Genomic DNA, 18,929 nt, shown 5'->3' with positions numbered 1-18,929 from the left:
TGCCTATGAAAAATATAGCCTACAATGTAAAATAAATTTCCATTCAAAAAAAATGTAACAGAAATTTGGAGACAATTAGAACGCTAGGGGGGGTTAACCTAACTGCATGTTTTTGAAATGTGGGAAGAAACCGGAGTACCCAGAGGAAACCCACACAAACTCTGGGAGAACCTGCAAACAACCATGCAGATAGTGGCCTTGCCGAGATCTGAAGTTTGACCTAGCACTGCAAAGACCAGAGTGCTAACCTGAGCTACCATTTAACAGCCAATATAGAGAAAAGTATTGGTGAGAAAAAACTTGTGGGTTTAATAATTCATGTTTTACATATTCATTGTGTTTCTTTTGAAGGGACTTGGTGGGAATGTTCACTTTGTGTAAAGTACCCTCTTTTACTGTCTCAGACAGTTGTAAAGTATGAGGAATTTCTATATCTATCAAACATGATTTTTATTTTAAAGCCTGAATCCAGCCGGTTGTTATTATCAATGTATATAATTTTGGAAAGAGTTGTAATGGCTGGCAGCTTTGGGTTTATATTGCAGTCTGTGTTCCGGTTAGTAGGATTTGGTCTGGGAAACCTTACTTACACATCAAAGAACCAAGGTATAGACTCCTACAAGAGGAGGCAAAGCTAGGTAGGGAGAACACGGTGTAGACGTCTATGAGAGAAATCTGCAGACCACTTCAAAATCATTGTGATACTAGAACAAGGAAGGTATAGACTTCCATGAGAGGAGGCTGCAGACCACTCCTAAAGCATTATGAGGAAAGAACAAGGTATAGATTTCAGAGAGGGAACTTCAGAGTGCTTCTAAAGCACTTGATTGTAGAACTAGGTATGGACTTCTATGAAAGGAGACTACAGACCACTACTAAAGCATTGTGATAGCAGAACAAGGAAGGTATAGACTCATATGTTCCCCTCCTATTGTCTGTTACTTCCCCCACCTCCTAGAGTGTAAGCTCTTTGGGGCAGGGTCCTCTCCTCCTGTGTCACTGTCTGTATTTGTCTTGTCATTTGCAACCCCTATTTAATGTACAGCACTGAATAATATGTTGGTGCTATATAAATCCTGTTTATTAATAATAATACTATCTCCTAAAAGAATCCCTTTCAATCCGGCCATCACCTATATAGTAGTTACCTCTTTATAGTATATAATAAAGTTCCAGGGTCTTTTTCCCTGCTTACATTATCAGCCTTGAATTCCTTTTCTTAAGCAGCCAGCAAGAATAATGTGTGTCTGATGTCTCATTGTGCCAGGGTCATGCTACAAAAGGTCAGATTTGGAATACAAATTTCTTACATTTGCCATTAACACATTCCTCTGTGACAGGCCTGTCCAGCTGTTACAAGGCTTAGTAATTCATTGTCCGTGCAATGCATGCTGGTCTAGGAAGACCTTTTTAGATTGTATTTGCTTTTATTGTATTTAGCAAGGCTTGGCTAAAAATCATTCTCCTCTGGAGCGTTGTCATTGCAGGCCACCAAATGTTTTTATAGCATTGTTGTAAACCTTCAGCATACCTGAGCACAGCAAGTCAGCATATGTGCAATAGGAGAATTCTTCTGTTTAATCATTGCTTTGAAAAATAGGTCAAGAAGAGAAATCTACATCTCCTCCTAGTAAATAATTAAAGCTAATGGAATTTTCACAAGATCTGTGAGGGGAAATTTCAGTAAGGCTGTGAACTGCTGCAGATTATGGTATTTTTTATTTATCACTGCAGTGCGTACAACCGTACCTGGTAAATGCATTTAAAATCTGCTCAGTCTATTTTTAAAGGCAGAATAGCAGTTCACTCTGGGATTGCTTAGGAAGGGAGTAAAAAAAAAAAGAATGTTAATTAGAAGGTAGCTGGGTTATTGCATACGGTGCACTGTGGAAGATGCTTGTAATGGTTTATAGTGCATGTAGACAAGTCATGTATGTACCGGAATACATACGTGTGCTCACATACAGACAAGGTGCCAGATCTATCCAACTGGTAGTCACATTTTTTTTTCAAAGCTACATCTCTTGAATCTGTGTTGGGTAGGTTATAATATCCAAGGTCCAGTGCGCTCATTTTCACTTCTGGTTCAATTTCCAGTACAATAAAAAGATTAGATGTCAAGTGACTGGGAAGAGAATTCAGCATCCGACCAATAATTATTTTTAGAATTTATTTTGGTATTCCTATCCATACCCTGAGAAAACTACAAGTTTTAGGAGTTACAAGTGTATACGTATGTGCAGTGTTTTAGGATTTCCAAACAATTGATTACTGAATACTGGAAATTTTAATCAAATTGATAAGACAAGCAAAAAATTGCTAGCAGATCTGCTTGTGTGTACTAAGCTTAAGGCAAGATGATTCTCGATTGATATCGATTGTGATATCTGACGGGATTCTGGAGTGTGTATAGCGCTCGTCATTTGTTGTTCAAGGATCCATCTTGGTGGATCCACGAATGAAGAACGATCGCAATGAAATTGATGCCACTCATTCTCCCCTCTTCATAGAGCAGAATGGTGCTGTATGTATAGCCCTCGTTCATGCATCGTCTTGTCATTGGAAAGGATTGTGAAAGATCCTTTCCAACGACAATTATTGCACGTGTGTATGCTGCCTTAGATAGATATTGACAATCTACTGACTGGTGTCATTGCTTATTGTTAGTGCCAAGCTGGTGTGACCAGCTTAAAATAATGAGCCCTTATATTCATATCAGGGCAGGTCTCATACATGCCTATGTATAAATATATACAGATGACTATAGGACATTTTAATATGGCTAGTAAATTAGATCTGTGTAGCATTGGTTTTCAAAATGTATTGTTTGAACACACTGCAGAAGCTTTGTAATAAAAGCCTAATAAACAAATCAGCTTGCTATATTGGTATGGAAGCAATCCCAGGCTTGTGGGGACCGCAAAGAATCTGTTACTTGGTATAAAGCAGCCTGTTTTCTAATGATATAATGTATGTATACATATGCACATATAATACATGTAGAAGAAGCCCATAGTTCAGTGTGTGTATTCAGGGAGTCTTTATGTGCCATGTAGTATTGATCAGTTGAATGATTACACGGTTGATTCTCCCACAGGCTCTATTAAACACTTAATTGGGAAGTTAAATTATATGCAGACTTTTTTTTTTTGCTGGTGGGATAATTAGGATTCTTTCCAAGTCTAAGGTCATGGAACTCATTGTATTTCAGTTTAACCAAAATTCTTTTTGGTCAGTATTATTCTATACATTATCTTCTATGTACATCCTAATTACTAGAGCTGGCTCTGTGCTATCTGTTGTTTACACACGTCCTACTTTCAGTCTTCATTTTCTATGCCTAGTTTTATAGTGATTCATCATTGCATAGAGATAAAAATCTTTTGTTCATATCTATAGTTCCTCCTGTTGTAAAGCAATCCAATATTGAATGAATGATGACTTCCTACATATATGCCTGCAGCTGTGGCCAGCCCATAGACATCAGATATTTACATACCGTCACCAAACCGTAAATGAGCTTTAAACCAAGCTCCATAGACCTGCAGCCACTGTGGAATAATGCATCCTCAGTCTTTATAGCACAAACTCTTTAATGTTTACAAGCTCAGCTCATTCTCCTTCTCAGCAGGGTCTTTGCAACCTTCGAAATTTAATGGTAAAACACAGAGCAAGAGCTCTGAGAAGGGTGAAAGCAATGTGCTAATAGTAAATATGAGCAACATCACTGCTTGTTTTTGAGGATGAATTGCTCCACATTGCTTGCAGCTACATAGATCAGTGTCAGATGTTTAAAATGTAATTTATAACTTGTTAGGATATGAAATTCATTAATTGTGAATAACCCTGCCTTGGGTTCATTTTAATGTACCATAGATGTTTTTTGCCCATCATCTACAACTTGCAGATTAACTAACCTAAATAAAATAGATAAAGGTAGTTAAATAAGGTTTTTATGTAATCACCTGGTACTGCCGTAGGTAAAGCTGGCCCTCTCTTACAGGGAAAAGGTCATTAGTTGGACTAACAGCTTTTGGTTGATGGCTGTTTCCTAATGCCTATAATAATAATAATAATAATAATAATAATAATAATAATGCCAGTGTTTGAGGGATGCAGTATTCTCCCTTTAGCAGGGTATACCTGCACTCCAGGAAAAAAAGCTTAGGACACTGCTAAAATACTATATGTTCAGCCATTTACCTGCCAAAGGTAAATGGCTGAACATACTGGTGATTCAGGAATTTACTGGTGATTCAGGCATTTATGACAGCACAGCCAGGCTCTAGAATTTCCTGCAAATTACAATGCAGTTAGGGTAGCAATCCATTCAACGTCTCCACATTAAACTATGAATTGCAAACAGTCTACGGTGGTCTTCATAAATCTGGTGATCCTGGAACACGCCGGCCAGGGTTACAAAAAGATGCACTGGGGGTTATTTGCTTGTCTGTCACAAGAAAACCTGATGGAAAGGGGCACTGGTGCTTGCAGCTAACAATCAAATTTCAGCTTACCTTGAAAGTATGAATGTGATTAGTAATACAGAGAGGTGGTTCTGCAGTACACAATTTTACTACATAACCACTTTATGAATTCTCTAACTGCCCCTCTGAATTCTGCAGGGGATTGCACAGTCCATAGATAAGGGTAATCTGAAATAATGTTTTTTGCAGAATTTGTGGATGGCGTCATTAGCTAACTGATTTACTTTATATCCTGCGATTGCTCTTTTTAAGTTGTGTGTCTTTTTTTTAATTTAGTTAAATATATTAACCAGAGATAATCCGAAAGATATTAAGTGTTGCTATATTTCTAACACTGTGTAAATGTTTCCATGAATTGGTTAATGTATTGATGAAATATTTAATAAGACATTTGGATTGCCTCATTGCAAAAAAAAAAAGTTTGCCTGTTTTTCTTAAGAAATCCTGTGTACTAGCTGCCAAAGAACAAGGCTTAGTGCGAGGAGCTTTTAAGAGCTCCCAAAGAACTTGGTTTAGGGGGAAGGGTGACGCCTGCCAAAATGGGGGGTTGTGGTGGTGGTGGGGGGGATACATTTGGCTGGAGCTGGTCTTTAAAATAGAACTGGAAATGAAGGCTGGCCTCTGGAGACCCAAAGCTGCCAAGATCTAAACATGGCCTGCTATTCTACCATTTGCCTGGATTAGTAACAAAAGTTATCATTTTATTGCCAGAAATTTTATTCTATGGGGCATGTTTAAGATTACTTCTCCTATGAGATCTATAATGTGTAAGTATGCAATATTTTCATGCGTATAGGAAATTTCTATGAGCATAATTAAAGTCTAATTTGCCAAGCGGAGACAGCCCGCGGATTCGTCAAGCCACTGGGATTGTAAATGAAGTATACTTGCTTTTTTTTCCTGGTTGCTCTGAATATGGATTTTACAACTCTAATTATTGCTTCTCTCCTTTGCAGGACTTGCGCAAACAGGTAGCACCGTTGTTAAAGAGTTTCCAAGCAGAGGTAAGAACACTTTACATTTGTAATTGTTGCTATAACAAAATGTTTATTTCTGTTGTAAATATATTGTTTGAAAGTTACTTCTATCAAAAGAATAATAAATCTGGATGGAGACTGTTGGCTTTAATAACTCCTTGCTGCTCATGTTTATCTAATTTGCCAGCAGTGCTTTTTACCAACACTTAGCATGGAGTCTTGCTGCTGTAAAAGTCTGACTTCTTTTGCTTCATAATGTCTGTGTATGAGGGAAGATGTGGAGGCTCAAACTCAGATGTCCTGCCACCAAATCCTATGGACAATAAAAAACTGCTGATTGAAGTTACCACAGTCCATACTTCTCAGTTGTAGGAGATTCTGTTTGGGACAGAAAGCCAAGTATCAGCAGTGGGATAAAAAGGATTTGGAACACTCAGTGGCCAATCAGGAGGAAGTAATACAGTATTGCATAGAATGTTCTAGCTGTCTTATTTTGGGCTCTCGCTATCATTGCATTTAGTTGGGGAATTTCATTTTGAGAGCCGCAAAACTGTGGTTTACGGACAGCAGACGTCCAGAAATATGTATTGCTAATCAGCCTTGCTTTATATGACAACCCAGGTAAAGGCACACTGTCACCTATGAAGCAAAGATCAAACTGAAACTAAACACAAGTTGATTTTACTTTAAAAAATTAAAAAGGTAATGTTTATTTTTTGTTCAATATCCGACTTGATGTAAAAAGTAGAATGGAGTTGGCATATTTTTATGCCCATATTCATTATAGAAAAATTGTAATCAATAAAAAGTATGTGTAGCCAAAACTCGCTTAGTAGCTCCATCCGTGACTTGTTGCAGTATCTATCTAAATCCTGGTCCCTAATGTTATCCCATGCAGCTGCTGGTGACCAAAGAACAGCCAGTTTGTAGCTGCACAGGGAAGTACTGAAGTCAGCTACAGATAAGCCAAGAAATAAGATTGATTTGTAGCGGTTACATATCTCTGCTACAAAATTGCTGTGACATGACCCTAACATTAACCAGGACAGTGATAGAGTAAATGATAAACTAGGTGCATATTACCTTGTGATGACATATTTCCTAAAAAACAATCCTCTGCATACCTGACAATTTTCATGTTACCCAGTTCAGCAAAAAAAGTTTTGAATGAATTACGTGTTTTGTTCCAGTATGCTTTTACATGATTGTGACCTATGTTCAAGTATTTCTTGTGTGTGTGATCTACTCAGAGTGATCTATAGTTTACTTTTCAATGTCTGCCTGAAAATTTATATGAATACAAAACAACAATATGTTGTCCATGTCATCTATTAACATTAACATATCTTGACTCAGTTTATCCTTAAGGTAGAACTTTGGCCTTCCAGTGTGTTTTTTTTTAAATGCTGCTGCACTCAGTTATAATGAAGTTTTACAGATGTCTTTTATTCACCCGGAAAAATCTTTATATATATTTGCTGATCCTGCCGTTGAAGTCATTGGATTGTGTGGCAACCATGCTGCACTGTTCTTGCCACTTATGTAGTCTGTGCCTGCTTTCACTACAGAGGAATGAAAATGTTGCAGGGGACATGGTTATCAGCACTGCACTACTGATTCCCAAGTCTGTAGTTTGTCAATAAACACCTGGCTACACCAAGTCCTGCCCACTGTTTTGTGGATTGGCAGAAGTGACTGCACTGCTGTAACCCTCCCACTGTGAACTGCAATGTCTAGGATGGGGAGTATGTGAGACACAAATGGAGGAGGATTAAGATCAGGCAAGGTAAATGACGTTTGTATTTTTTTTTTTTTTACATGACATTGATATTTTAGTAAGCAGATGTGAGTTGTATTTTATTTGTTATACATAAACTTTTAATTGTGGTTTAATACCTTGTTTTATGAAATTGGCAAGTGTAGTATACAATACCACCTCACTTGGGATCTTAAAATCTAGTTGTCGTTGTTATGGTATGATACTTAAATGTAAAGTATATTCAGGTATAATTAACAGTACATTCCAGTTATGTTTTGTTGTGTAGAATAGCAGTTTAGCGGTTGAGTTGTATTTCAGGTACAGTGTTTTATTTTTTGTCCAAAGGACACCAGCAGGTCATCTCAGCATGATTTATGTTAACGGGAATTGTTCCGGTGTCAATTATTTGAATTGTTTGCGTTACACTGTACAGACTTTGGTATAAATGTAAAAGCATTACAACCTTTGTCCATGCCATGGACATTTTTTAAGGCACTTGCAGTCAGATATTTATTTAGGGAAAGCCAGCAGGGTTTCCTTCAAACTGAGGGCAAATGTCTGTAAGCTTTGCCAAGGTAAATCACAAATCTCCTCATTTGATATGCTTCTTGACTAGATCATTGACTAGATCAGCCCTTTTTACCATGGGAGAACCTTGAAATAAGTGTCAGGTCTTTGAGAACCCCTGCTAAATTCTTATATCTGTAGAACATAGTAAATTCATTAATCACTAAAGGGATAAAACATGCCAAGTGTTGTTTTTACAACCTCTGTGCTTTATACACCTGTATACAGCAAAATTATTTTAGCAATAATAAAGTAATAATAAAAGTAGACAGTAAAATAATGCAGATAATACAAATTTTACTGACCCTTTAAAATAATGGGCACCAAGGAAGCAACAACTTACATAGTGGCCAATGAGCAAAGTACCCTCTTACAATGGTGGAAAGTGTAGTTCCCTGTGAAAGTAATGGTCATACAGGGGCTCAAGGGACCTTTAGCAAAATTATTATTATTATTAGCCACTATTTATATTGCCGACATAATACACAGCGCTTTACTCCAGAGTCCAGAGTCATATCAAAATCTGGAGAAACCCTGGTTTGTCAAAAAGTGTGTTGGGGTAGCCAAATGGACACTGCAATGTAGCAAATTGAAAAATAAATTGCACCATAGGGTTAGGGTCTGTAGCAGTTCTTATTTTGCATAACTTTACCTTTCCTGATACTTGGGCTGCGTACCCACATGCAATATTTATTAACGACCGTTTGTCTGATAATCGTTAACAAAAAAAGTGCACAACGACGCCGATGAACGAGGACTTTCGCTGGAAACGAACAAGTGGCCGTCCTGGCGGATATGATTGGGTGACGATAATTCACAATCTTTTGTGTGTACGGTCATTCAGTGATCGTTGATGGTTCTGCGGTACCCTTTCTCCTGTACATGTCACTATCTAGTGTGTGTACATTATTGGTGGATTATATTTGAACGATCGTATTGTTACATGATGTACAAAATTGTCCACAATGGGATACTTAAAAATATTCGTGCATAATCGTTGATCTGCCATTAGTCGTTCGTTTACTAATGACAATTATTGCACGTGTGTACATAGCCTTATGTAGCTTTCTTGCACCTAATGGCATTTTGCTGCAGGGCTGAATAAACACAATTTTTAGAAAACACAATCTGTTTGCATAGCCCACCTGGAATAGAGGGCATATAGGACTCCAATATAAATGTGCCTTTTTCTTTAATAAGTAGCGCGAGTCGCAGACACAAGGCAGCAGGAGGATGATTTTGCCATAAACAGATCTTGCCATAAAAATCCCTGTTTAAGTAGAACATCTATTTTTATGCAATAGATTGACACCTTTGCTTCTGATCTTATCAGGGAGATATGATAACCATCTTTAAAGGAAATTGTCCTTAGTAGTTTATAATAACTGAGTATATTCAGTGAATAAAACAGCTTCTCAGTTTAAAGATATTTTTTGCTTTTTCATTACAGTGAAATTCAGGCTATGGGTTTTAATGGGCTTTACCAAAAGTTTGAGGTTACAGTCAAAATGTTGGCTCTTATGCATAAATAAAAAGGTCTAATAGCTTGTACGGTGCTGCACACGAAAGCCCTGGATCCAGCACTGCTAAGAACGTTAAAAACCCTTGTTTTACATGCCATTTCCATTTAGTTATACCTATTTTATTGGAAGCTTATGCTTAGCATTGACCTTTATGGTGTATAAAGAATATAATGCTCAAGGAGGGTGAGTGACATGAACAGCACATCATAAAAAAACTCATAGTCTACTCTTGTTCATGAAGATTGTGCACCATGAGACGTAGAATTGCTGTGACTTTGTCGTCTAACACAGCGCCTGCATTGTTTGGTCAATCTCTGACATACCACATGCTTTTATGTCCTTACAGCTGATAGAAATTTGTATTTACAAAAATGTGGGGTAATGGCATTACTTTATGATGTTAGGGCTTCTGTGGTGATCTGTAGTTGAAGATCATGTGGGAATTTTGTTCCATCTTGCAGATCCTAACACTGAGATCAGGTGTTACTACTTTCTCCATTCACCGTCATGAAACTAATCCCACTAGCTTCTTTTAATGTTCAATAAAAGCTGCAGCAAATTATCTAGAGCCCACCTCATCTCATGGCTGCAGGACATTATTATTATTATTATTATTAAACAGGATTTATATAGCGCCAACATATTACGCAGCGCTGTAACATCCAGCACAATTAATCCCTTTGCCCTTACAACTATTCCTGTCCTGACCCTTTCATTCAATAATTTTCAGTTCTTGTAATTGTGAAGGCTCAGCATCACATGTGTACGTTATTATTGCAGTCTTTATACAGACAGGCATTTTTTCCTGTTTTGTCAGCATTTTCTTCTTTTCAGGTAGCCAGAGACAGGCAGGGTCAGATATGTCCGGTTAGATATGTCTGACCATAGCCATGAACTGGAAATGAAACACAACCTGTAGCTTTTCTTATCTCCTTCACCCTATTGATAACCCACCTCTTCTGGCTTGGTGACTTGTGTATTTAGCAGCTAAATATTTTGTCTCAGCAAGGTTCCTAAGCTGGGTACACACATGCAATAATTGTCGTTGGAAAGGATCTTTCACAATCCTTTCCTGCGATTAAGGACTGCACGATGCGTGAACGAATTTTGCTCTATAGAGAGGGGAGGGGGAGAACGACAGAGCGGGACCCTGCTGCACGCTCTCCTCCTTCGCTTTCATTACGATTGTTCGTTGTCCATCGTCCATGGATCCGCCAGGACGGTCTTTCGGACGATGGACGACGGGCGATGTACACACGGCAGATTCTCGTCCGATATCGGCCCTTAGCTGATTATCGAACAAGAATTATTGGATGTGTTTATGTAGCCTTGGTCAGGCAGTCTGTTACTAAACCAATTCCACCTTCAGCAGGTATTGTTCTTGTAATGTTAAAAGATGTTTTACAGCTTTCCAGGCCACTTCAACAGTTTTGAACTAATTAACCAGTTTGGAAAGCTGCAAACATCTTCAACATTACAAGAACAAGTCCAGTTGAATATGACGTGACTACTACTAAATCTACAGTGGCCGGTATAAATGAGAACCTTCAAAAGAGATATTAAATCAACCATATAATAGAGTCCTCCTTTAGGACAAAATGTTCCTGAAAATATTGCACCTACTGGTGATTTTACTATGGCATTGGATCGGCATTGGATCAGCTACTCCAGGAAGCACAATCTCAGTTTCCCCTCCTTCCTGCTACTGCATATCCCTATCCTTTTTCAGGAGTGTCTGATTGCAGAATTAGTTAGCCCACATTTTCACTTTTTCTAGGATAACCTATTATGTAGCTGGGGGGGGGAAGTAAAGGGAATACTGTAAAATGGAACTTCTATTAGTTTGCCGGGGCTGCTGATATCACATCCAAGATGGTGGCTAGCACTTGTCTCAGGTCTTTTGGGTATTTGCACAAGGGAAGCACATTGAATAACATGCGAAAATCCTATGGGAAAATTGCAGTTGAAATAATCAAAGGTTTTGGTGTGTGCTAAATATCTCCAACTAATTTTATGTTGTAAACCTAAAGACACAACCATATCATCCACACAAGAAATGTATACGTTTTTCTCTTTATAGATCCCCTACATGAGAGGAGAAAGGTATTCCTTTCACAGCATGTTGAGTTGTACCGCTCGCACAGTAAATTGCAAATCATACACTTGGTCGCTTAATGCACTCCTGAAACTCAATATTTCATTGCAATCATCTCCATTTCAAATGTCAGACCTTTGCATAGCCAATTGAGGAAGTTTGCCATATTAACTTCCTGCTGCGTTACAAAGCTATAGCATTGCCAGGTAGAACGTGCTTGCAGTATCAAAGGTTCCCTGTGTAAGGCTAAACACCTAATTAATAGGATTTCGTCTAGCAGGTTCACTCAATGATGGCTCTATTAAGGGCTCTCTCAGATCTACCATTCTGTTTTTAGGCCAGCTCTATAATTGAAAACATATTTTCTTCTCCCGAGCTGCAGCTGGTTTGGTTCTGCTCATGCAGAAAAGGATATAACCTTGCATAACATAGGAAATGAACGGTTGAGAGAGAAGCCAAATTCAATTTCAGTCAGATATTTCGAGGATAAGTCCATGATCTATGGAAGCAGGGGAATGAAAAGTGTGTGTGTGTGAGGAAAGGAGCGTATTCAGCAGTCTATTAATCACGGCTGGCCTGGACTCTGCTTTGTGCTCACACATTAGTAGTGATTCTTCTACAAAGGCTGGAGAGGAGCCAGATATATGCCGAGTTAACCTCTTAAGCATCATCTGCTACTTGCAGCTCGGTGGATGTTATGTTGTGAAATACAGTTGGGTGCCGCTTTTGCCAAAGAGAAAAAAAAGAAATGCTATTTGCAGTCATTGCTGAACACAAACACATGCGAGCCTGTAGTGAAAGGCAGCATAGTGGAAAATGCTCGAGTCAAGAATTAACATATCTGAAAGCATATTCCTATGTTCCCTTTATAAGTATCAGTAGTACAGATTACGGTTAGGCTGCGTACATACGTTCAATAATTGTCATTGGAAAGGATGTTTTACGATCCATTCCAAGGGCAAATGCATGAACGAGCTCTGTACATGCAACACCATTCTGCTTTATGGAGAGGGGGAGAAAGACGGAGCGGCACCCCACTGCTCTCTCTCCTATTCACTTCTATTAGGATCGTTTTTGGATCTGCCAGGATGGATTTATGAGCAACGAGAGCTTTACACACGCCAGATTCTCATCCAATATCAGCCCTGAGGCGATTATTGGATAAGAATCATCTAACGTGTGTACGTAGCCTTAGTCTACCAAGGTGACCCAGTGAGGGCTTTTTTTAGGGCCCTAGAATCCCAGGCTCGTCAAAAATTAAATCACAGCCTTTCAATTCTAAGCATCTTACAGGTGATCACCAACCCTTGTGAGCCCACTATTTCATATACCTAGTATAATTTCAATTACTTTTCTATCCATGGTGATAAGATTTTATTTTTTGCCTTAAATTTTAAAAGAAACAAATGTGATAAACGAATGAGCCAAAAGGCAGGCTGCCATCGCTCTAAAATCTGTTGCCTATCCCTGAGTCCTTGGATCCTTTCCTAAAATCTAGATATATCTATTCATTCTGTCTCTTTATATCAGCTGATATCTATATTTGTGTGTAGAAATTTCCATATGGGATCTATTATGCGAAATCTCACAATCCAGATATGTCAAAAGTTCTGAATGCCAAAAGGCAATAGAATGGTGCTGCTTTATATGTAGAAATGTAATTGTTTTAAACATATTACAAAGTGCAGAGTGAGCTTTAGGGTGTGTATTTGTTGATTATATTTTGTATGTATTAGCTGTAGTGGTCAAAATTCCATTGAGACTGAGTCTTCAATGTTAAGGATGAAGTTTGTCTGTTTGTAGCTACCAAAGATAGACAGAAGTGTTTATTAAATTTTGATCATAGTCCCAAACATCCAGATGAGCTTTCCATGGTTCATGTAAAGATTATTATTATTGCACAGTATTTATATAGCTCCAATTAATTATACAGCGCTGTACAAAGTCCATAGTCATGTCACTAGCTGTCCATCAAAGGGGCTCACAATCTAATGTCCCTATCATGGTCAAATGTCTTTAACACAGTCTGGGGTCAATTTTGGGGGAGAAGCCAATTAACCCAACCGCATGGTTTTGGGACACAGGTAGAACCTGCAAATATGTACTAAGGAACTTTTTTGTTCTCCAAAAACATTACTACTGAAAGCAATTTACTTAGGGCCTATTCACACTGGCAATGAGGTTGTGGTATGTTTACCGCTTCCTCATTCCAGGAAACGCTGCGGCATGGGAAGACTCTACATGTAGCATCTCCCTGCAGAAATCCACATGGGAATGGATAGGGGCTGCGGTGAGCAGTCAAATGTACAGACGTCGGTTCTTTTCGAAGCAGCACTGCTGTGCGAGTCCTTAAGGGGAACCGCTCAAAATTCAGCATGCAAGTGGCAAATGTGAACCTGCTCTTAGGTATTGAAAACCATCCTAATGATCAATAGCTGATCACCTTCTATTCAGTTGACAAAGGGAAACAAAGTTTTCTCCATGAATGCTCCAAATTCACTAATTGGTTTATTTAGGAAGGACTCTTTCAAGGACAGGCAAATGTTTTGGCATCCTTCTACTCAATGAGACAAATGCCTGTGTATGGATAATATTAGACTATTGGTTCATTTTATTATTTGCAATTTTGTTGTACTAAACTTATTTTCCACTACAGCAATGAGTCTACAACCAAATTAAGCACGCAGTTCACTATCCTCACTAGTAGTCTACCTGATTACCCCAAGTAAAGCTTGATGAGTTTAATCGCTCATAAGATTGCATTCTGTACAGTGAGTAACCTATCTGTACATAAGTATGAAATATCCACTCACTATATGAAATAAACAATCTTTCTACACTTTCTACTGTTTGTAAAATATTTTGATTTAAGTCAGTAATGCTAAGGCTTCATATACTAAATGTTCTCGCCTTTTCACAGATTACAGGTTCTCGATTTATGAACACATGCAAGAAATTAAGTTAAAATGTATTTTTTACACCACAAGCTTTCCCATTACAGCTGAATTATTACTGATTTAAAATTTCAATATTGCCCCGTGCGAGTGCAGGAAAAAGCAGAAGAAAGGACAGCTGAGAGGTTTCTGATATTGGAGTTGCACTTGTTGTGTTAATCACAGAATTCCAGAATTCTGAGTGACAATAAATAAACCATAGCTCTGCAGAATCTGGTAATAAGCTTTTACAGCTTGAGGGCGCAGGGACCTTTTATTTTGCACAAATTCATTGGAATGTTGCAGGGTGAATTAAGGACAGTGGAAGCACAAAGTGATGTTCGTGATGGAACTCTGCTTTTTTCCAGAATAGATGATTGCAGTGGTAGCAGGTCATCTGTACATTATACTGATATACCAATACTCCATTGCAGGAAAAGAAGATATTTGGAATTTCAAAGTACCATTTTATGATTTTTAAGAAACTTATCTCCAAGTATGTTTTGCTTAAACAATAATTTATCTGTGCATATGGCCAGTGCAGCGCATAGCAGCTGCACTCACACTTTATATAAACCTAGAGATTAGGTGGGTATATTAAGTTGGAGTCCTTTATGTAAACAGGGGGAGTTGAACCTGTCTCCATTGTATTTTGACATATACATGTATTTTGACGTTTATACAGGAATCTTTTCATAAACAAATCTGTAAATCTTTATTGCCCCTGTTATATTTCCTGTAAGAGTGTTAATATTTCATTTTAAGGACTGTATACAGATGGATGTCCTCATTCTGTAACATGATTCAAGCTGTAAACGAATTCTGAATACTTCAGAAAAAAACTATTGCATACATTTAAATCAAAAGTTCTCAAAATTTTTAATCCCAGGACCAAAAAATTTTACTTTTCCTGGGACTCACTGTGATATTGTTAAAGAAAACCGGCTCGGGGTGAATATTGTGTAACACACAGAGTATATACTGCCACAAGCACAGCACCCCACTACCCCCTTACTGGAACACAAAATTCCCATTGGGTTTTTGATTTTGAAGTTCAACATCAATCAACAAAAGTTCTTTTAGAAAGTTAACTTGTTCAATTTTAACTTTAATTGGTCTTTAACATACATTTATAATAATGAACACGTGTACGATGTTCTGCTTTGCCACATATAGAACATTATGATAAATATTTTGTATACATGTGGCTTGTGTATTTTTGTTTGATATTTTTAAACGTGTCCAATCAGAAACCGGTCTCTTATGATCAATGTCCTGATGGTTTCACTTTAGATTTATTTGCGTCAGATGAGAAGTGAAAATCGGCCTGTGTGTACTAGGCTTAGAATTGGTTAGTAGCAGTCACCATGCCTGGTCTGTTTTCCTCTCTGAGATGGCAATGCATGGAGCCCTCCTCTTTTCTAATTCTAACTTTCTAAACATATTTACACATTAACATGTCCGGAGGGATCTCTTTCTGTTGGATTGTGGTTGCACATCCAGCCATCTGAGCTCTTTAGTGACCTTTATAGATTAACAATTAGATAACGGGAGCAATAAACAACAAGCATTGTCCTGCACAGCAAAGTAGGAAGTACCCGCTACATATTCAAAGATCAAATCCTTTTTATTTATTACAAAAAATACATAGAAGCAAAGTATGCAACTCCAAACATTGCCTGAAAAGACCTGGCTTGCCTTGTCGTCTCGTAAGTCACTTACCCGGTACCTAATAGTGTTTAGGTCCCTCTCATGGCACCAATAAGCTCATACTCCACAAATATTGGACTTTACAGGACCTCTGAAGATGCCTTTGTTATCCAGCACCAAGATATTCGCAGCAACACAAGTCACTCCACCATCCTGTCTTTTTTCCCATAGTTCATCCTGCTGCCATCTCTTCCCATGTAAAGGACTCGGAGGAACCCAGCCATTCTCATGACCTGCATAAAATTAATCATATCAACCTCTTACTTTTCTACGACTTCATTGTAGCCACTCTTGGTGGTAGATGAAGGTCAGCGTAAGCAGTGTGGCTGCTTGGGCTTCCTTTTGTGGCTAGCATAATGTTTTTTTCTATCCATTGGTCCTACAGTAGCTGTCCTGTTGGATCAGACTAGACAGGCTAGCTTTCCTTCTCACATGACTCTATTACGGTTTCACTGGTCGTCCTTCAATTGACCACATTTGAAATGGTACTAACTACTACATATCAAGAAAGCCCCACAAGACTTGTTCTGACCCAGTCACGTAGTCATCACAGTTTGGGCCTTATCACAGCTGCTCAGAACCTTTGCCCATTTGTCCAGCTTCTTACAAATGACTGTTCTCTTGCCTAAAATATCCCATCCCTTGCTAATTGCTATTGAAATGAGCTAATCAATGGTACTTATTTCCCTGATCAGTGATTCTGTGTGTGTATAAAAATCTCTCAGCTCCTCTGCACCCGCACAGTTAGTGTATTGAGCCATAGGTCTAAATAAACCAGATTGCATTGTTGGTATTTGGAACTAGGCGTCATATGTATTGGATATTTTACGGCACTTGGTAAAGTTAGGAAACACTGACACACAGGTTCAGACAATACATGACTATGGCCTGTACTATGTTAAAATACAAATCCCATCATTGGTATATTTTTACTGCTGCATGGCTGAATTTGTGTGGTGGACATGGTTTATTTTCAGATTTGGTCCTTTGCACACACCTTTCCTTTGTGTATGCTTGAGCTTGTTTTTCTTTATTTCTGAATATTCTTTTTTCATTGGGACAATTCTTGCTGAATTTTGTTTTGGTTTTTTTTGTCTACGGTGCCTAAATCCTGAGATTTCATGGCCAGCTCACCGCCTCCTGAGTAATATATTTTGGCAGGTCCCATTAATAATGGGTGCAATGTTACACTTTTTAATAATAGGGTCAATGGGCTGTACAGTAAAAGGCCAGAGTGTAGTGGGGATAGGAAAAGAATGCATTTTCCATTATTCCTGTCACGTACCATCAGAAGAAACCGAATATTTCATAAAATGATACTCAAATATTCAGCAGTGGAAAAGAAATATATGAAAAATTCAGCACTAAGCACTGTTAGGGGAAGAGTATGCCATGAAATTCAATTTATACTTGTCAATGAACCTGCATATCTCATGCAATCATATGCGAGGATAGATCACTTTAGGAAGCTCCAGTTGATACTTTATCAGACTGACTTTTTGCCGGAATATTAGAAAAGCATTTTATCTTCCAAAGGTACATTTCGGATTCAAGGGAAACGTACACATTTATTGCGTGCAAAAACCCCTACAAGGAAGGAAATTTCTAACAATTTTCTACCTTATATGCTGGATATACCAACCTCAAATTTCCTCTTTCTGATGCATCTAATAGGCTTCGTTTATTAAAAAAGAAAGAACAGAAAATGAGGATATAGTTGATATTTGTTGCCTATACCAACCAGTCAGAAAGGGTTTCTCCGTAAAAATTGCACCATTAAATAAATGACCCTTTAATTTGCCCTAAAAGATGTTTTTCCTTCCTCTTTCAAGATATGAACCATTAAAGAAACCACTTACCAATTTACTTTATGACATTACACTGATGCCTGTGATTACTAATATTGAGTAATATGGAGCTACTGGATTTCCAATTGTTTGATAACAGAGGGTAACTTGGGAGCAGAGAATCTGGAGCCATGTTTTAAATAAATAAATAAAAAAAACCCAAAAAACTATTTATTTGCCTTATCACAGGTGGCTTGAGCTCATAAAATATCTGCGGGTCCCCTTTACTAGTTTGTCTTGTGTGGACATTTTTTGTACATTGTATTAAAATACATTAAGTAAATCCAAAAACAAAAATGTGACATGTAATATCATTTTGAAAGACATTTAAATCTTTTTACATCTGCAGTTTTTATGAACATAAGTTGGTCACTCTTTCACATGGGTTCCCAATTTCTACACACAATACTTGGGCATGTTTCATTGCTGTTGAAAACCCTCCCCGAGAAATGCAGCCATCACTGGAGTACATGGAGTACATGCATTTAGGTTGGACCTGACCAAAATAAGCTGAAGGAGTTCAGTTGCATGGAGGTAAATAGTGTAAAACTGGTGAGACCAAGTATTTTCTAAAATTAAAACATGGCAAACATCTTTAGCCTAGCTTAAGCAGCCTAATTATCATTTAGTTAGGATTTGAATCCACTTTAACTGCATTAGGTAAATGGATCAGAAAGGTCAGAAGATCAGGAACATCATCAGTGTTTGTTCTTATTTATTATATGAATTTATTATATGAAAGTCAGGTAGCAGGCCAGGTTATAATAGGTCCAGGAGTATGTGTCCCCTAATTAGGGCCAAAATACAGAATCCATGCACACCACCAGGACTCAATCGGAGCATCCCATAAGGAGTGATAGAATTTACTTGTGAATGTTTCATGTTCTGGTCCTTGGACACACTGGTGCAACAAGGTACAGGCAACGTCATTCTCAATCCCAGTACAAAACAGGACAGCAAAACGCCTCCTTATTGGTCAGCAGAGGGGAAGACTCTGCTTTGTGGGAGAGGTAGGTGAGTATGATAGCACT

At 38.1% G+C, this 18,929-nt stretch overlaps 1 protein-coding gene across 2 annotated transcripts in view; it reads left to right on the top strand.

Annotated features, from left to right (window-relative positions):
• Nucleotides 1–18,929, top strand: part of CUX1 (cut like homeobox 1) — a 213,536-nt gene that overhangs the window by 80,451 nt on the left and 114,156 nt on the right. For both annotated transcript variants that reach the window (XM_072429632.1, XM_072429638.1), the window contains exon 3: nucleotides 5,444–5,491. In XM_072429632.1, the coding sequence (XP_072285733.1) occupies nucleotides 5,444–5,491 (48 nt within the window). The remainder of the gene's footprint in view (nucleotides 1–5,443; nucleotides 5,492–18,929) is intronic.

The sequence above is a fragment of the Pyxicephalus adspersus genome, chromosome 1 (assembly GCF_032062135.1).
Source record: "Pyxicephalus adspersus chromosome 1, UCB_Pads_2.0, whole genome shotgun sequence".
NCBI classification, from domain to species: Eukaryota; Metazoa; Chordata; class Amphibia; order Anura; family Pyxicephalidae; genus Pyxicephalus; species Pyxicephalus adspersus.
The sequence above is the reverse complement of the archived record's forward strand: the minus strand, read 5'-3'. Positions and strand labels throughout refer to the sequence as shown.